This window comes from Myxine glutinosa, chromosome 6 (assembly GCF_964187855.1).
Source record: "Myxine glutinosa chromosome 6, kmMyxGlut1.1, whole genome shotgun sequence".
In the NCBI taxonomy this organism is placed as follows: Eukaryota; Metazoa; Chordata; class Myxini; order Myxiniformes; family Myxinidae; genus Myxine; species Myxine glutinosa.
Genome location: NC_136266.1, coordinates 167,871,884 through 167,892,612, shown reverse-complemented (window position 1 = coordinate 167,892,612; position 20,729 = coordinate 167,871,884). Strand labels below are relative to the sequence as shown.

The 20,729-nt window shown below is 45.2% G+C and overlaps 1 protein-coding gene across 1 annotated transcript in view; it reads left to right on the top strand.

Moving 5' to 3' along the window:
* WNT16 (Wnt family member 16) overlaps window positions 1–18,239 on the top strand; it is a 101,069-nt gene extending 82,830 nt beyond the window's left edge. The window contains exons 3-4 of the mRNA XM_078781099.1: window positions 11,716–11,984; window positions 17,787–18,239. Of these exons, the coding sequence (XP_078637225.1) occupies window positions 11,716–11,984; window positions 17,787–18,239 (722 nt within the window). The remainder of the gene's footprint in view (window positions 1–11,715; window positions 11,985–17,786) is intronic.
* The last annotated feature ends 2,490 nt before the right edge of the window (window positions 18,240–20,729 follow it).

Sequence of the window (20,729 nt, the reverse complement as noted above, 5' to 3'; positions counted from 1 at the left end):
GGGTAAGCCCCCGTCCCTGCACCGAGTGCCGGACGCATCCAGCCGCCGGCACCAAAGAACCCGCGTTCATTGCTCGGCTGTACGAAGCCGAGCTTTAGAAGGGAATTGGCGCACCGAGAGGACCTAATAAGTAGACGGGTGATGAGGTTAGTGTTTTGGACCCAAAATTAGAAAAAGGCGAAATTTGATGATTGGTACGGTGATTGGCAGATGATTGGCAGAATTTTTGATTGGTTGGATTTAGGTGTGCGAAATTGATAGTAGGACCTCCCCGATGTGGTGGGATGGGCAATCCACCATCCCTCACACCAGGGGGGGCAAAGGAACACTAGCTTATGGGGTTGATGGCAGTGAAAACTAGCCCGGGTGGGTTAGGATATCGTGTGTAGGGACCTAGAAGATGACATTAGGTGACGTTAAGGTTAGTTAGTGACAAGGATACCTGTAGTGGGGACGCAGGTAGATTAGCGTGGATGATAATGACGTGGGAGCGCAATAGTTAAAGGGACGACTGGGAAGCGCAAGTTTCAGAGGGGAGTAGTTAGATGAGATGATGCCGTGTGTTTGAGAATTGAACAGGTGTGATTGCACAGGTATGCAACTGAACAGGTGTATGGAGCAGTGTATGAGTGAGTGATGGTGATGTGTATTGTGATGACCAAATGGTCCAGGAAGAAAGGAGGGTGCAGGTGGCACCAGGTGTGAGGGCACAGGTGTGCAACAGCAGGTATGGAGAATGGTAGTGTGGAATAAATGGAGTATTGGGATGGATGGTCGTGGAGTGAGTATGGTGGAAATTGTGGAGTGGAGTGGATGGTGCGAAGGTGTGAATGGGGGAAGAGTGGACCCCCATCACGGATACCCGGGGCGGGTAGAGTAAGTGTTAGGTAGAGGGTATAGGTAAATTGTGGTTGGATATTGGCATCTGCGGTGCGGGTGAAAGAATGGTCTTTGGATGGGTGCATTAGTGTTGTGGAAATGGCTGGGCGTGTAGCCTGTTAGTGTGTGTAGTTGGTTGGGCGCTCCACCACTGTGAGGATGTCGGCCAGGTGAGGCCGCAGGTGGGCTCTGGGAACCGGTAGTAGTTGTTGTGGATGGGGCCCGAGGATCCGGAGGACGGATCCGGGTAGCCCAGTGCCAGAGGGCACCGAGTGGGGTGACAGAGCCAGAAGGGGCTTTCCCCAGTTAGATAGGTTAGGGTGAGGAGCAGGTAAGCTCGGGTGGCAACTACAGTGGTGGAGGTGTGCAGGTGGGTAGACCTGCTGGGAGAGCTACACACCACAGCCCAGAAATTGTGCGAGGGCACCGGGAGATGAATCGGGGGAGTGAGACCCCAAATTGAGAAGCACCACAGTTTGGTCAATGGGAATTGGTTTTTAGAACCCATAGTGTAAGTTGGCCAATGGATTGGCAGGGAAAGACCCCGGGTAGTGTAAAGTGTGTTAAAGTCATTTAGAGGATAGTTAGGATTGAAGTCTCCTCGCACCATCTGCATCCACTCACCTGAGATGAGGTAACTCCACACCATGCCATGTTTTATTATTTTTCATTAATGCAAATGTTTTGGATTGTGAGACGCATCATGACGTGGGTGTGACATTGTGCGTAATTCCATCTCTCCCTCCTTATGAGGATTGATGATGAATTGGTGATGGCAAATTTTGAAGTAGAGGGATTGGAGACGAATTTGGTGTAGAAGGGAAAGATGGGGAAGACAAGACGTAGTGACGAATTTGTAAAGGTGTAAATTCTTGTAAATATGGGGTAAGGGCAAGGGTAGTGTAGGTGACAGGGGGGGGGGGGGGGGTGACGTACGGTAGGGACGAGTTTTTCTCACTTCGCTCTCCGTACGCACTTCACCCTGCATTGCCTTTATTGACGTGTACCCTTGTGACCTTACCCCTCGCTCAATTGTCTTCCCCCCTTTTGTCTCCCACTTGAGGACCTGTGCGCCATTGGGTGCCGAGGGGAGCGTGCGTGAGGTGGCCATTGTGCGCACGAGATTCCCAGAACCAGCATGCATTGCGTTGATGTACCACTTTATGGACCGCTGTTCTGCGGCCAAGTACCACTTGATGGACCCCAGGTTCTGGGGCAGGGCACCTCTGTTGGAGACCGGCCATAGTGGCCAGGGAATCTTGCTTGCGGACCTCGGTAAGGTGGCACCTATGCCAAACAGGTGGACCACCCTTAGTTGGCCCCTGAGGCCGTAAATAAAAATGAACACAAGTTGTGCTTTTTATTATTTCCAAGTAGGCCGCATGAAGCCAGAAGACGTCGGGAAGAACATCGGCCCAGCAGAGAAAGAGAAGACCACCACCAGTTGTTTTGTTGTGTTTATTATAAACCGTGGTGACTGTGCACCGAGTGGTGCTTTTGGTGCTTTGTGGTGCTTTTGGGTGCTTTGGTGGTATTGGTACTGGTGCATCGATGCAATGCGTGCTGTCTACTCCCTCCCAACAGGAATTTCTTTTTCTTGTTCCCTAAAAAAAGAAGAAAAAAAAAAACACAGGTCCTGGGTTGCGTTGTAAATAAGAAATAACGTCATTGTAAATAATGCTCCCCACCGTAAATGTATAGTTGGAGAACAATTCCGTAATTCGGTTAGCTGTGGGCTTGAGTCTGTTAGACAGGGTGCAATGCAATAGGGGGACATACTTATTTGTGTTTTAAGATTGTCACACTCAGGGTCAGGTTAATTGTAGAGGGAATTACACCTACGTGTCACACTAAGTTAAAGTTTTGTAGGCCCGAGCCCGGGCCTGAAGAAAGGAGGGTGCAGTGTAACGAATTTCAGAAGTGTAACAGTTTTGGAGAAGTGTAACAATTTTGGAGAAAGTGTAACGAATGTGAAAAGTATGGTTTTGTTGTGTGTAACACCCTCGTAATGTAAATAATGGTCGCAGCCGTCCTCCTAGTTAATTCCATGAAACTTACACACAGGCCACGATATATCTTTTTAAATAGTTTATTTCCTTATTCCATGTAGGCTAAATATGTGTTTCCCACTAGATTGACTCTGCATTGTATCAAACGAAATAAGCGTAGGCCCCTTTCAATTTCCCCAATCATCTCCGCTCCCCCAAAGTTCCTTTCAAAAGCGGTGCGAGTGGTGTTCAATCCCGCAAGCCGCCATTGCCCATGTGCTCATCTCGGAGAAGAGGGGGATAGGAGCCGCCAACTCACAGGCGTGGCACGTCGTCATGATCAAAGGAGGAATCGGACAGCCCTAACAGCCAACCAGCACCGCGGTTAGCGACCCGGTAGGCGTGCCCTCGCAGCCGGCGGCTTGATTCCGCCCCGAGTAATAAAAGCGACTGGAAGGGACTGCTTCGAGAAATGACACGGGAGATGACATGAGAGAGGACATGAGAGATGAGCTGTGAGCTGTGAGCTGTGAGCTGTGAGCTGTGAGATGAGAGACGCTCCAAACCAAAAAGGAGAGATACTTGGAGAGGAAACAAGCGTTGGAGAGACGCGCTGAGAGGAGGGAGACGGCTCCACCAGAAGGAGAGGAGCAGGTGTGACCGAGCCAGCGCGTGACGTCCACAGCATCAGCAGCGTCGACGCGACTGAGGGTTTTCCCGCCAAAAACGCAAAGAATTGGGAGCTGCTACCTCCAGCCCTGCCGGTTGCAGGGACCTGACCCTGCCTCCCTCTCCAGCAACCCACCTCCGCCATCCCTGCCTGCAATTTCCCCCGTGTAAGTGTGAACGTCGTCTGTCTTGAATGTTGTCCTGGGGTTAAGTAAATTGAATAGTATAAGTTAACGATTCACTGTGTGACTGCTTCTTCCATCCATTGCTTGTAAATAACTTTGGTCGCTCCTTCTTTTTGCTTGTGTGTGTATAATAAATCTGTTCTTCCTCCGTACTCTGTCTTCTTCTCTTTTCCTTCTCTTTCGGTCGCTTTAGAGGTTTCCAAATTGAATATCTGTGGTGCGATCTGGTCAACGTTGGGGGAGTCGGGCCAATCGGGGATCCTGTAACGGTCGCGGTTGGACCATCCGCTCGGCCCATCATAACATCTAAACCGCGATCCGTAACAATATATATATATGTATATATATATATATATATATATATATATATATATATATATATATTGTTGTGGATATGAGAATTGTGTTTAATTGTAAAATATCACCCTCCTTCCTCCATTTGTTGTGTATAAAGGTCAAAGGTCGTTCCCGTAGTTATTCCATATACCACACGTAGCAAATCATAGATTTCCTCCTTGTTCAGTAGTTATCTCCTTATTATGTGTATTAGATTAAGGCTGTGTCTTCCATTAACTAACACTCCATTGCACCGAATTAAAATAGGGTAGATTCCCTTCACATCCCCCTTTCGTCAATTGCCAACTGCATTGGGCGGTTTGCTGCATTCTGCTGCTGCTGTGGGGTTGTGGTTTTTCGCTGCAAGACTCCATTAGCCACGAGGTCTTCTCGGAGCAGAAGGTGGGAGGAGTCGGCCCAGCGCCGGGAACAAGGCGTGGCCTTGCCAACGCCTCCTCTAAGGGCGGGATCGGTGAGCCCTCGCGACCAATCAGGGCCGAGGCGAGCTCACCGATGGGCGTGTCCTGGAGGCCGGCAGCTTGATCGCCCGAGGCGTTATATAAGCACGCGCGGAAGCCTTTGGAGAGAGTCCTGAGAGTTGCGAGACGAGAGATCCGGCAAAGAGACAGCAAGCCATAAGTGAGAGGAAGAGACAGCAAGCCTTGTGAAGAAGGAGACAGCAAGCCTTGTGAAGAGAGAGACAGCAAGCCTTGTGAAGAGAGACATGCAACCTGCGGGAGTACGAGTGAGGGAGACGCTGTTGCCAACCAGCCTTGCCGCAACGGGCTCTCACGCGTTGCTGGGAGCATCCCGGCGGTGTGGACCAGAGGGCGGAGAGCCGGCGGCTGCTCGCTCCTGGCCCGGTCGTCCTACCATCCCACCTGAACCTTCCTCTCCTTCCAGCGATTCATCCCTATCATCATCCCCCGTGTAAGTCTGATTGTTCGTCCGTCTTCTGTGTTGTCCTGGGGTTGTAAGTAAGACTGCCATAGTTAAGTTAATTTGCACTGTGTCCTTCTGGTCCATCCCTCTTTCTGCATTATTTTATTATCCTTCCTTCTTCCTTGGTTTCTTTCATTGTGTAAATAGTAGTAATAAATAACAGTCGTATTTCCAACCTTTTGCCTTTGTCTTCCTCTTCTTCAAATCCGTCGTCTTTGTCTTTTCCCCCATTGAAAACCTGTGGCACGATTTGGCCAGCGTTCAACGATCGGGTCTAGTATCTGTTAATAGTTCGTGCCGCGGTTGCTAAAACCGCTCGGCAAATAACATCTGTCCGCGGTACGAACGGGGCTGTGCACCGGCCTTTCCGGAGGTCGCTGGGCAGCGTCAGGGACCACGTCGGTCAGTTATAGAAGAGGGGATGAATCCCCCCTCTAAGGGGAACAGAGGCCGACGTTGGGTTCCGTAACAATATATATATATATATATATATATATATATATATACAGTGATCCCTCGTTTATCGCGGGGGTTACGTTCCAGAACCCCCCGCGATAGATGAAAATCCGCGAAGTAGCGACCATATTTTTATTTTATTATTTATATATATTTTAAAGCTTTATGACCCTCCCCACACTCTTATTAACCTTTCCCACACTCTTATTAACCTTTCCCATACTCTTATAAACACTTCCTATACTCTTAAACACTTTTTACACTCTTAAACATACGTAATTTTAACAACATATAAAATTCTAATGGGTACTCACCATTGAAGATACTGTAGCGACCCATGGGTCCCCCAAGCAAGACCAGCATCAGAATCTCCTTGCTCCAGCCGGTGACGTCACCGGCGGGGATCCGCGGCGCAAGAGTGGCTGGTCACGTGACCACCAAAGCGTGCCGCGCGTGCGGGTATAATCAGCTACACCTGTTGATCACGTGACCACCGAAGCACGCCATGCTTGAGGGCGTGGCTTTCGGTTTCGGTTTCTGGTTGTGCTTTATAATGCAGCCCGATAAACGGGCTTTTCAGTGTTCCCGAGTTGGTTTTGAGAATAAATATCTTCTCGGACGAGTTTGTGTCTTGCCCGTCATTTCGTCCGTATCAAGCAAGAGCCCCGGCTCTTCAATACTACAACTTGCGTGATGAAGATGATGATGAATTAGCTGTGCAGTACTGATGACGATGAAGGTGATGACGATGATGAATGTACTGCACAGCCAGAAAGAGCATTACAGTTACCCATTACGTGGGTAACTAGTGCAAGTGGAAGCTGCCGCATCTGCGTTTTCCATACGCACGACTCTTTGTCTCTTTGTCTACCCTTCTACTGTACACTATGTACATTGTACAGTATTTTATTTCTTGTAATATGTTTTAATTACTGTATTTTTCTTATTTTTTTACGTTTTTTTAGGCTAGAAAATGCTTATTTTACCACAAAAATATTTAAAATAATAGTATATAAAAATACATTTATACCGCAAAATCCCGTGATATAGCGAAAAATCCGCGATATGATTTTACATATATTAGCGAGAAAAACCCGTGATGTACCGAAGCCGCGAAAAGTGAACCGCGATATAGCGAGGGACGACTGTATATACTATATATATATATATATATATATATATATATATATATATATATATATATATTGTAACGAATTTGAGAAGTGTAACGAATGTGAGAAGTATGGTTTTGTTGTGTGTAACTGACCCTCGTAATGTAAAGAAAGGTCGAAGCTCGTCCTCTTAGTTAATTTCATAAACCTACACACAGGACCCCATATATCCTTTTAAATAGTTAGTCCCTTATTCTCTGTAGGTTAAGGATGTGTTTCCCACTAGTTTGACTCTTCATTGCACCGAATTAAATAAGAGTAGGCCCTCCGACGCCCCATGGCAGCTTCCAAGTGCCAGGTTTGCCACTTTGCTGCAATTGACTCTTTAGGCACTTTGCTGCATTTTCATCTGCTGTCCAGTTTGCTGCAATTGACTCTTTAGGCACTTTGCTGCATTTTCATCTGCCGTCCACTTTGCTGCATTTGACTCCATTACGCACGAGGTAACGACGAAGAAGAAAGGTGGGTCTCCACCTCGTCATAGAGGGGAGGAGTAAGTCGGCCCCGCTCATCCAACCCAGAACGAGGGGTTTGGCTTGAGAGGGCGGAGAGAGAACGCTTGGGGGAGGTTCGCAAAGGGTGAAGGGCGGGGCCTATATAACCCGCCGCGTGACGCTCCCCAAGGAGATGAGCAGATGAGCTTTTTGGAGAAGATTGAGGTCCGAGGAAGAGTGAGAGAGAGGTGCGGCAGATGCGCGATCCAGCTAAAGCAGCCAAGAGAGAACGAGACGTGAGGGGGTGCTGATACTGAGCAATACGCCGAGACCCTCTAGGCCCTATTGCCGGCTGTGGAGACGCGGAGCTGCCAGCTGCTGTTCGCTTCGAGCACGGAACGTGGACCTCGACGGTGTGGAATTGCCCGGACCTTTCCTGCCCTGCCATCGGCTTGGACCTTCTCCTCCCTCCAGTGATTCCTGCCATCAATTCCCCCGTGTAAGTGTGCCCGTTTGTCCGTCTTTCATGTTGTCTTGGGGTATTAATTAAGACTGCCATATATAAGCTAATCATTGCACTATGTCTCCTGCTCCTTCAATTGCCTTATATATCATCTTTCTTTCATGTGTATAAATAGTAATAAATCTTGTTATTCCCTACTTTGTTTTTACTTCTTCATGCTCTTTCGGTCGCTTTAGAGGTTTCCATATTGAGTGCACCTGGCGCGACTCGGCCAACGTTTGAGAATCGGGTTAGTCTTTGGTAATGCTAATGGCTCGAACGTCGGGTTGCTAAAAACCGCTCGGCAACTAACAAGACCATCCAAACCGGGGTTCGAGCGGTACTTGTCTCCCGAGTCTGCGGAGGGATGGATAAAGGTATTCGGGATAAACCCTGGGCCCATAACCCTGATCCGTTCCATCCCGTGGGATAGCGTTACAAGTACCAGGAACGGGGAGGCGGCCAGCTTAACAGGACAAGGGGCTAATCACCCCTTGCTAACGGGAGAGCCGTCCTCCGTATCCGTAACAATATATATATATATATATATATATATATATATATATATATATATATATATATATATATACACACACACAGACTTGGCATTTAAGATGGAATATTTTTTTTTCTTGACTTGGATTCACTTTCTTAACTCAGTATATCAACCTGGTGAGATTATTTTACACTTGGGTGATTTATTTGTTAAAAGAACCATGTCACTGATTGTCTGTCGCAGCAAGAAGTCAACAACAGGATTATATCACAGGTGGCGTGGCAAAATGTACGGACAGGTGCATTTGATGATTGGCTTCACAGTCAGGTATACAAGGGTTGTTGCGTTCTGTATTAGTGGAAAACAACTGCTGCACGTCTCCAAAAGTTATTGCTGCTTCCTCTGGAGATGGTCCGTCAACTCGACAATGCTGTTTGTCATGGAGTGGTGGCTTTACAAAATTACAGCATGAAACAGCATGCTATTGCTCGGCAGTATGGCATTACTCAAGGTCAGGTGTCAAAGATCCTGAAACGAAATGCTCAGAGGGGTGTCCCTACTCCAATACCGAGGCCAGGACGTCCGCGCAGAACCACAAGGAGGCATGATCACCAGCTGCACCGGTTAGTCCGCAATGCCGTACCAAGTCAGCTAATCGGCTTAGGGCTGAGTGGCAGCAACTGACAAATGTACCTGTATCCAGAAGGCTAGTCAACCAACGACTGGTTCAAGCAGGCTATCGTGCCAGGCATCCCCTGAGAAAGCTATGCCTGACCAGACAACACAGCCAGCGCCGATTGCAGTGGGCCAGAGAGCACCGTCAATGGCAGCCAGGACACTGGAATCACGTGATCTTCAGTGACGAGTCTAGATTTCTGGTCTATCGTCAAGATGGCCACGTCCGAGTGCGCAGACAAGTGCATGAAGCCTACAACAAAGATTGTATAGTGCCAAGAGTCCGAGGTGGTGGGGTGACCGTTTGGGCTACTTTTCATGCAGGGGGCAAAACTGACCTGCTTGTTCTGAATGGAAACCTGAACCAGTTCAAGTACAGGACCATTCTGGAAGAAACATTGCTTCCATTTGCTCGTCCAGCCTTTCGAGGAAACTTTGTCTTCCAAGATGACAATGCATGGCCTCATCGTGCTCGCATGATCCAACACTTTCTTGCTGACCGTGGTGTAGAGCATATGGAGTGGCCTGCCATGTCCCCGGATATGAATCCGATAGAGAACTTGTGGGCAGAATTAACGCGTCAAATCGACAACTTTGACCAGCAGCCGACCTCTGTGCGTGAATTGCAGCAGGCTATTGTCACTGCATGGCAAGCGATTCCTGTCCAAACCTTGGCAAATCTTGTGAACAGCATGCCTCAACGTGTACTTGCTCTCCTGAATGCTCGTGGGGGTTACATGAAGTACTGAACTGTAATTTTACTGTCCGTAATCCCAGTCGTAATGTAACTTTTGTTTTTGTTAAAACATTTTTTGGCTAATGTGCAAAATAAAGAGATACTTCTGGAAAACGTACAGAAGTTTAACACAGTACTGTCCATGAATTGAGTTCGAAATCAGTTTACATCACTTTCAAGGATCAATTTATTTGTTTAGAAATGTCAAATGTGGTTTTTGTTTCTTTTAAAGGTCACATTAACAAAATCTAGAATAATTTCAACATAATTCCAATGAACTTTTGGGTCTAAGACATCTTGAAAAGTAAGTTCACCCCCACAAAAAAAAGATTCCATAATAAATGCCAAGCCTCTATATATATATATATATATATATATATATATATATATATATATATATATTATATATATATACATACATATATATATATATATATATATATATATATATATATACGTATATATATATATATATATATATAAATATATATATATATATATATATATATATATATATATATATATATATATATGTATATATATATACAGTCACGTGAAAAAGTAAGTACACCCCATGTAAAGTTTGGACTTTTTCAACATATTTCAACATACAGCTATTTGATCTTCATTTCAACAATATTGATAGATAAAGGTGATATAATATAACAAATATCATGAAACATTTACATTTTGTAGTCCATTGTATAATTTAAATAAACATAAATGCAAATTTCGCATGTGGAAAAAGTAAGTACACCGTTGACTCTAATAGGTGGTATTGCCCCCTTTGGCAGAAACAACCTCAAGTAGGCGTTTCTTATAACTGTCTATCAGTCTCTGACATCGACTGGGAGAAATTTTTGCCCACTCCTCCATGCAGAATTCTTTGAGGTGTTTCTTGCATGCACAGCTCGTTTCAAATCCCCCCACAACATCTCGATGGGATTTCGATTCGGGCTTTGACTTGGCCATTCCAGAACCCTCCATTTCTTTCTTTTCAGCCATTCCTTGGTGGATTTACTGGTATGTTTAGGGTCATTGTGATGTTGCAAGGTCCACCTTCGGTTGAGCTTCAACTTTCTGACAGATGGCCTCACATTATCCTCAAGCACCCTCTGGTACAATGAAGAATTCATAGCGGATTCTATGATGGTGAGCTGCCCAGGCCCTGATGCAGCAAGGCTGCCCCAAAGCATAATATTTCCACCAGATGCTTTATAGTTGGTATCAGGTTCTTGTGGTCAAATACTGTCTTTGATTTTCGCCAAACATGTCTTCTGGTACTGTGGCCAAATAGCTCTACCTTTGACTCATCTGTCCAGGGCACATTGTTCCAGAAGTGCTGGTGTTTGCCTAGGTGTTCATTGGCAAACTTTAGTCTTGCCCTGATGTTCTTTCTGGACAGCAAAGGTTTCCTCCTGGCACACCTCCCATGTAGATCAAATTTGTGCAGCCTCTTTCTAATGGTAGACTCGTGCACTTTGACATCAACAGTGGCAAGAGCTACTTGTAGGTCCCGTGATGACATTCTGGGGTCTTTAGAGACTTCTTTCAGCATCTTGCGGTCTTCTCTCGGGCTGAACTTGCTGGGGCGGCCTGTCCCGAACAAGTTGGCAGTTGTTTGGAATCTTCTCCACTTGTAGATGATCTTCCGGACAGTCGAATGATTGATTTCAAATTGTTTGGAGATCTTTTTAAATCCCTTCCCAGACTCGTAGGCATCTATAACCTTCTTTCTGAAGGCCTCAGAGAGCTCTTTTGATCTAGGCATGGTGACGCCGCACACTTCAACAACAAAGAGCAAACCAAACGAAATGTCTGAGGTTTAAAGAAGACAGGTTCCTCCAAGATCCTCTCTAACGATGTTCTAATCATTTGCACCTGAGCTGGTGCACCTGATTCTAATTTTAGGTATTTGAAGTCGTGATAAATGTAGGGGTGTACTTACTTTTTCCACATACAAAATGTAAATGTTTCATGATATTTGTTATATTATATCGCCTTTATCTGTCAATATTGTTGAAATGAAGATCAAATAGCTCCATGTTGAAATATGTTGAAAAAGTCAAAACTTTGCATGGGGTGTACTTACTTTTTCACGTGACTGTATGTATATATACACAAGTTTTTTTTGCACTTAATCTGCATCCTCAACTTACTTAATCTGGTGGAATGGTCTGTATGGCAATGTCATAGCTTTGCTGTTTTGTTTCTAACTTTATTGACCTCTATCCATTTGTGGTAGCGAGCAGGGAGACTGCATTCATCCACGCCATCAGTAGCGCCGGTCTGACTTTCTCTGTGACCCGCGGATGCAGTGCCGGAGAGCTCCGCGGGTGCTCTTGTGACCCTTCGCTCTCCAGGAGTTCAAGTGACGAGGGCTGGCAGTGGGGGGGCTGCTCTGATAACGTTCGCTATGGCGTTACATTCTGCCGTAAGTTTGTTGATGCGGCGGAGGATGGTCGCTCTGTGACCTCTCTCATGAACCTGCACAACAATGAGGCTGGAAGGCAGGTGCGTCACGTCCATACCTGTTGTCCTTTGTCGCGTAGCATTCTCATACATCATGCGTTTATGGGTCTTGACCTTACCTCTCGCAGTATGCTCAAGTCTTTCTAATAATCTAAGGGAAGGCCACTGTGTGTGGACACCAAGTACCTTGTCTTACCAACACTCCTCCTTGCCTAACATTCCATTCCCACCTGTAAGCTTGTCCCAATAATAATCCCACTCTGCTGTCCAAAGAGTGAAATGGAGCTTTGAAGGCACTTCAATGAGGTTTACTGAGGCAGTTAAGACCGAAAAATAGGGCGTATCGTTCATTTTTTCAGGAAAGCACCAAATTTGGCACAGATGTAGTGTGGACCTATACAATTGTTTTCCTGAGGGGCGCCCAAAAATTCAGAACCCCTGGTGGCGGCCATATTGAATTTCAACATGACCGCCCTCTGTGACCTATTTCCCTCAATAACTTCGATACTATGAGCGATAACACCACAGTTCCAGTGTCTTACCCCATGTTTTCATGGTCTCTGAATCCAATGGGATCAATTGCATAAAGATTGGCATCCATCATCTTTAATTTCAAGATGGCCGCCATGGTGTTTCCATTTTCCTTGAATCTCTCATAGTATTTTAGGTAAAATTTCAATTCCAAGTGATACACATTGTTTTATTGGTCTCTGATAACAATGGAATGGTATTAATTAATCAAAGTTACACACAGTTGCAGTTTTAACTTAAAATATTATGGGGACTTGAAAGGTGGAGGCTCTCGCACAGACGCGTAGTACTACAAGCACTGTCCATCGCAGTCACACAGTGATGTGCAGGGCAGATTTGCCCTGGAGCATTTACAGTTGCCTTTACAGGCCGACTTACAATGGCAGCTTGTAAGCTCTGAACATGCCTCCTGTATCAGTGGTATTGTGGTCCAAATTGGTGTTCAAGAAGTCCCTGTTTTCATCCAGCCCCAATCAGCTGGTGAAGGAAGTTCTGGGTAGGGCACAAGTGCCTGACTCCATACGTGTCCAGCCTGAAAACATGCACGTTTTAGGTGTTGTTCGAAGGCGTCTGCTGTTGGGGGAATGTGATCAATTGTTCTTGCCTTCTTCGTGAACAAGTGTCGGCGCATGTCATTCACTGTCTTTATCTCGGTAGTCCGGTCATAGAGGATGGCAACATATCTTTCTCGACTCGGACTTCCTGCGGCCAAGGCCGGTGGCAATTTTAAGGATGGCAAGGTAGCGGTAGCTTTTACCAGTGCCAATGGCAATCCAGAGTTCCTCCACACCGTGTGACGGGTAGGTAAAGTAGTGTGCTATTGCCAAGACCACAATATCAGAATCTACAGTTCGAATCAATACCCGTTTTCTCCCCTTTTTCACGGCATCCAGGACATTTTTTTGGATTTTTTGAATTTTCCTAATTTTTGGGCGCCCCTCAGGAAAACAATTGTATAGGTCCATACTACATCTGTGCCAAATTTGGTGCTTTCCTGAAAAAATGAACGATGCTTCCTCTTAACTGCCTAACTAGTTCTGGTATTGGTATGAGTCTTGTTTATAATGTCATTGTCCCCCATATTTGTTATTTAGCTTGTGTCCCCCAGCTTTGTTCATTTTACCTTGTCCCCCATCTTTGTTATTTAGCTTGTGTCCCCCATCTTTGTTATTTAGCTTGTGTCCCCCATCTTTGTTATTTAGCTTGTGTCCCCCATCTTTGTTATTTAGCTTGTGTCCCCCATCTTTGTTATTTAGCTTGTGTCCCCCATCTTTGTTATTTAGCTTGTGTCCCCCATCTTTGTTATTTAGCTTGTGTCCCCCATCTTTGTTAATCACCTTGTCTCCCCCATCTTTGTTAATCACCTTGTCTCCCCCATCTTTGTTAACGAGCTTGTGTCCCCCATCTTTGTTAATTAACTTGTGTCCGCCATCTTTGTTATTTAGTGTGTGTCCGCCATATTTTTAAATTAACTTGTGTCCTCCATCTTTATTAATTAGCTTGTGTCCCCCATATTTGTTAATTAGCTTGTGTCCGCCATCTTTGTTATTTAGTGTGTGTCCGCCATATTTTTAAATTAACTTGTGTCCTCCATCTTTATTAATTAGCTTGTGTCCCCCATATTTGTTAATTAGCTTGTGTCCCCCATCTTTGTTAATTAACTTGTGTCCGCCATCTTTGTTATTTAGTGTGTGTCCGCCATATTTTTAAATTAACTTGTGTCCCCCATATTTGTTAATTAGCTTGTGTCCCCCATATTTGTTAATTAGCTTGTGTCCCCCATCTTTGTTAATTAGCTTGTGTCCCCCATCTTTGTTAAGGAGCTTGTGTCCCCCAAATTTTTAAAGGAGATTGTGCCCCCCCCCCATCTTTGTTATTTAACTTGTATCCCCCATCTTTGTTAACGAGCTTGTGTCCCCCATATTTGGTAATTAACTAGTGTCTCCCATCTTTGCTATTTAGAGTGTGTCCCCCATATTTGTTATTTAGCTTGTGTCCCCCATCTTTGTTAATTGTACCTTGTGTCCCCCCATATTTGTTAATTAGTTTGCGTCCCCCATCTTTGCTATTTAGAGTGTGTCCCCCATATTTGTTATTTAGCTTGTGTCCCCCCATATTTGTTAATTAGTTTGCGTCCCCCATCTTTGTTAATTAGCTTGTGTCCCCCATCTTTGTTATTTAGTGTGTGTCCCCCATTATTGTCAATCACCTTGTCTCCCACGTCTTTGTTAACGAGCTTGTGTCCTCAATATTTGTTAATTAGCTTGTGTCCCCCATCTTTGTTCATTTTACCTTGTCCCCCATCTTTGTTATTTAGCTTGTGTCCCCCATCTTTGTTATTTAGCTTGTGTCCCCCATCTTTGTTAATTTGATTGCATCCCCCATCTTTGTTAATCACCTTGTCTCCCCCATCTTTGTTAACGAACTTGTGTCCCCCATCTTTGTTATTTAGTGTGTGTCCCCCATATTTGTTAATTAACTTGTGTCCCCCATCTTTGTTATTTAGCTTGTGTCCCCCATATTTGTTATTTAGCTTGTGTCCCCGAATCTTTGTTAATTTTACATTCTCCCCCATCTTTGTTATTTAGCTTGTGTCCCCCATCTTTGTAAATTTGATTGCGTCCCCCATCTTTGTTAATCGCCTTGTCCCCCCCATTTTTGTTGACGAGCTTGTGTCCCCCATCTTTGTTAATCACCTTGTCTCCCCCATCTTTGTTAATCACCTTGTCTCCCCCCATCTTTGTTAACGAGCTTGTGTCCCCCATCTTTGTTAATTAACTTGTGTCCCCCATCTTTGTTATTTAGTGTGTGTCCCCCATATTTGTTAATTAACTTGTGTCCCCCATATTTGTTATTTAGCTTGTGTCCCCGAATCTTTTTTAATTTTACCTTATGCCCCATCTTTGTTATTTAGCTTGTGTCCCCCATCTTTGTTAATTTGATTGCGTCCCCCATCTTCGTTAATCGCCTTGTCCCCCCCCCCACCCCCCCACATTTTTGTTCATTAGCTTGTGTCCCCCATCTTTGTTAATTAGCTTGTGTCCCCAATCTATGTTATTTAGCTAGTATCCCCCGTCTTTGTTAATCACCTTGTCTCCCCCATCTTTGTTAATCACCTTGTCTCCCCCCATCTTTGTTAACGAGCTTGTCTCACCCATATTTGGTAATTAACTTGTGTCCCCCATCTTTGTTATTTCGCGTGTGTCCCCCATATTTGTTAATTAGCTTGTGTCCCCCATCTTTGTTAGTCACCTTGTCTCTCCCATCTTTGTTATTGAGTGTGTGTCCCCCATCTTTGTTAGTCACCTTGTCTCTCCCATCTTTGTTAAAGAGCCTGTGTCCCCCATATTTGGTAATTAACTTGTGTCCCCCATCTTTGTTAATTAACGTGTGTCCCCCATCTTTGTTATTGAGTGTGTGTCCCCCATCTTTATTATTTAGCTTGTGTCCCCCATCTTTATTATTTAACGTGTCTCCCCCATATATGTTATTTGCCTTTTGTCCCCCATCTTTGTTTTTTGTTTTTGTTTTTTGTATACAAGAGCAAGGCTCGTGAAAGAGCCAACATTAATCACACAAAAAGTCAAACCGACACATAAAACATATAATAAGGGGAGCGGTAGACAAGATGGGGGAGAGAGAGGGTGGAAGGACACAAACACAACATTTTTTTTTTTTTTTTTTTTTTTTTTGTATACTGAATCGAGGCTCGTGAAAGAGCTAACATTTATTTCACAAACAAATCAACCAGACAAACAAAATATACAAAAGAGGGAGCGGAAGCCAAGATGGGGAGAGAAGGGGAAGCACACAACCACAACATTTGAGAGCAGGGAGAAGTGTGGGAGGGAGAGGGATTGGGGGCAGGAGGCGTGGGAAGGGGAGGGGGGGGGGGGGGGGAGAGGTATAAAACACATGGGGACCGAAATTAGCGGGGGTAGAAAAGATCAAGGTTTTGGATGGGGGAGGATAAGAGATGGTGGTGAACAGCTGTTTTAAAGACCTGGAGGGTAGAGTGGGATTGAAGAGAGTGAGGGAGTTTGTTCCAGAGGCGGGAGAAAAGAGGAATGAAGGAGTGAAGGTGAGCAGAAAGTCTTGACAGAGAAAGTCAACACAACATTTGAGACAGGGACATCGAGAGATCTGTGGGAGGGAGAGGGCTTGGGGGGAGGTGGGAGAGGTATAAAACATATGGACACTGCAAGGACTTCCAGGAAAGAAGTTGGAATTTCAAAAAAAAGTGGATCTGAGGTGAATTAGCGTGGGTAGAAAAGATCAAGGTTTTGGATGGGGGAAGATAAAAGATGGTGGTGAACAGCTGTTTTAAAGACCTGGAGGGAAAAGTGGGATTGAAGGGAGTGAGGGAGTTTGTTCCAGAGGCGGGAGAAAAGAGGAATGAAAGAGTGAAGGTGAGCAGAGAGCCTTGATTTTGGCAGTTTAACCATAAGAGGCTTGCTGGCAGATCTTGTGCGACCTGACCTGTAGGAATATTTGGGGGACAGAGCACAGAGAGAGCTGGGGGAGCAAGGCCGGAGAGGAGTCGGTAGAAGACAGAAAGACCACCAACCTGCCTGCGGTGAGTGAGTGTAAGGCCCTCGGAGTTAGCGTCATCGCAGGAGATTCCACTGATTCTGAAAGCTTTGGTTTCAACAGCGTGAAGCCGAGCTAGGTGTGAGGCAGAAGCACCGGCCCAGAGGGGAGAACAGTATTCCATTGAGAAATAGCTTGTGTCCTCCATCTTTATTATTTAGCTTGTGTCCCCCATCTTTGTTAATTAGGTTGTGTTCCCCATTTTGTTATTTGCCTTTTGTCCCCCATCTTTGTTAATTAGGTTGTGTTCCCCATTTTGTTATTTGCCTTTTGTCCCCCATCTTTGTTAATTAGGTTGTGTTCCCCATTTTGTTATTAAGCGTGTTTGTTCTCATGATCTGACCCTCGGTACCCTAGGCACGAATGCCAAATTTGGTCGTGATTCGCCAATCAGTTTTCGATTCTATCATGTTCAGACATACATATCCACATACAGAGAATTGATGATAACCACTCTATAACCACCTGGAGATAACTACATATTCAAGGTTACAATAGACAAAAGCGGTCAACCTACCACTTCGTGAAGTGACGCAAGAGTCACGGCCAAATTTCCTTATCTAAACTAAAATTGTTTGACCTTTACAATGTGTCAGGACATGACTTAAAATTTCTATATTAATCACATAAGTTGTTCAATTTGGATAGGAATTTGATATTTTTATTCCTATAATGATTTGTTCGATGGAAGCTGATGTGTACATACTGGTATGTCCCTGCCAGGCTGTTCTGAAACTCCTAGAAATCAACTGTCGCTGTCATGGGGTGTCCGGCTCTTGTGCCATGAAAACTTGCTGGAAGACAATGTCCAGCTTTCAAAAGGTCGGCTTCCTGCTCAAGGGAAAGCATGAGAGAAGCATCTTGGTGGCAAAGAGGGCTGGGAAATTGCAGAAAGTTGAAGATCCGAGCGGCATTCATCGAGATGATCTTGTACATGTAGAAAGGTCTCCGGATTTCTGTGCAACAGATGCCAAGCAAGGCGTGCTGGGAACGAATGGCCGAGAATGTAACAAGTCCATGGAGGGGGTTGGCAGCTGTGGGTCACTGTGCTGTGGTCGTGGCTATAATACCTTTGTGATGCGGACAGCCAGGCGCTGTGGGTGCAGATTTATTTGGTGTTGCTTTGTGAAGTGCCGTCTGTGCGAGACACTTCGAGATGTACACACGTGTAAATAAATAGGTTCAAGAAATATCCACCATATAAAACAGTCAGTTTGTGTGTTTGTCTGTCCCCCGTCATAAGGGTAGGTTTTAAAGGCCAATCTTTTAACATGAATGTGTGTTCACTACGGTCTATTTTGGGGGGGTAAAAAAAAAAACTCGAAAAACATTTTCCATAAAAGAGTAATTGTGTCCCTTCTATTGGAATTGCAGACGGTGGCTTGCAAACTGAGCCTCAAAGGCGGTGTACAGAGCGTTGTTTTTTTATTTTAAATAACAATAAATACAAAGCTTAGGGTGGTGTAATTTGCTGCACATAATGTGCAACATGTGCAGAGTTAAACAAGTGTTCATTTACATCCGCCTAATAAATAAAGACGATATAAACATACCTGACACGAGGCCGGGGCTTCAGACTTTGGCACGATCACGAGGCTGTACTGCAGAATAAACTGTTGTGTGTGTGTGTATATATATATACAGTCATGTGAAAAAGTAAGTACACCCCATGTAAAGTTTTCACTTTTTAAACATATTTCAACATACAGCTATTTGATCTTTATTTCAACAATATTGAAAGATAAAGGTGAAATAATATAACAAATATCATGAAACATTTACATTTTCTAGTCCATTGTATAATTTAAATAAACATAAATGCAAATTTCGCATGTGGAAAAAGTAAGTACACCCCTACATTTATCTATTGTCAAATACCTAAAATTAGAATCAGGTGCACCAGCTCAGGTGCAAATGATTAGAACATCGTTAGAGAGGATCTTGGAGGAACCTGTCTTATTTAAACCTCAGACATTTAGTTTGGTTTGCTCTTTGTTGTTGAAGTGTGTGGCGTCACCATGCCGAGATCAAAAGAGCTCTCTGAGGCCTTCAGAAAGAAGGTTATAGATGCCGATGAGTCTGCGAAGGGATTTAAAAAGATCTCCAAACAATTTGAAATCAATCATTCGACTGTCCGGAAGATCATCTACAAGTAGAGAAGATTCCAAACAACTGCCAACTTGTTCAGGCCAGGCCGCCCCAGCAAGTTCAGCCCGAGAGCAGACCGCAAGATGGTGAAAGAAGTATCTAAGAACCCCAGAATGTCATCACGGGACCTACAAGTAGCTCTTGCCACTGTTGATGTCAAAGTGCACGAGTCTACCATTAGAAAGAGGCTGCACAAATTTGATCTACATGGGAGGTGTGCCAGGAGGAAACCTTTGCTGTCCAGAAAGAACATCAGGGCAAGACTAAAGTTTGCCAATGAACACCTAGGCAAAGACCAGCACTTCTGGAACAATGTGCTCTGGACAGATGAGTGAAAGGTGGAGCTATTTGGCCACAGTACCAGAAGACATGTTTGGCGAAAACCAAAGACAGCATTTGACCACAAGAACCTGACACCAACTGTAAAGCATGGTGGTGGAAATATTACGGTTTGGGGCAGCTTTGCTGCATCAGGGCCTGGGCAGCTCACCATCATAGAAGCCGCTATGAATTCTTCATTGTACCAGAGGGTGCATGAGGATAATGTGAGGCCATCTGTCGGAAAGTTGCAGCTCAACCGAAGGTGGACCTTGCAACATGACAATGACCCTAAACATACCAGTAAATCCACCAAGGAATGGCTGAAAAGAAAGAAATGGAGGGTTCTGGCAATGGCCAAGTCAAACCCCGGATCTAAATCCCATCGAGATGTTGTGGGGGATTTGAAACGAGCTGTGCATGCAAGAAACCCCTCAAACATCACACAGCTGAAAGAATTCTGCATGGAGGAGTGGGCAACAATTTCTCCCAGTCGATGTCAGAGACTGGGAGACAGTTAGAAGAAATGCCTACTTGAGGTTGTTTCTGCCAAAGGGGGCAATACCACCGTTTAGAGCCAAGGGTGTACTTACTTTTTCCACATGCGAAATTTGCATTTATGTTTATTTAAATTATACAATGGACTACAAAATGTAAATGTTTCATGATATTTGTTATATTATGTTGTGGCGGACACGAAAGCCCACTGGCGTGGTGACATCATTCCGCGCACCAAGTGGGCGGCGGCCACGCCCGAGGGGTAGGCGTGGCCTGAGGATATACACGGGGTGCGCAGCCCGGAGCGCGCTAGTGTTACAGTGAGCTCCTGAAATAAAGACGCTTATAAGTTACCGCTTGTCTGCTTCCTCCTTGCTCGCAAGCAGCGCGCGTAACGCCGCGCTTTACTGGTGACCCTCGACGTTGGATCTGCCAGAGCGATCCTTCCGCACACGACGCCATTGCCATGGCCGACAACGCAATGTCGATTAAACTTCCCGAATTTTGGGAGGCCCAGGCCGAAGTCTGGTTCGTCCAAGCTGAAGCCCAATTTCAGCTTCGGCACCTCACCGGCGACGACACGCGCTACTGCCACGTCGTCGCCTCCCTCGGGCCCGGCACGGCCGCTCGAGTTGTGTCCGTCCTTCGCCACCCACCAGACGGCCACAAGTACGAGGCAATCAAGCGGCTACTCCTAGCCAC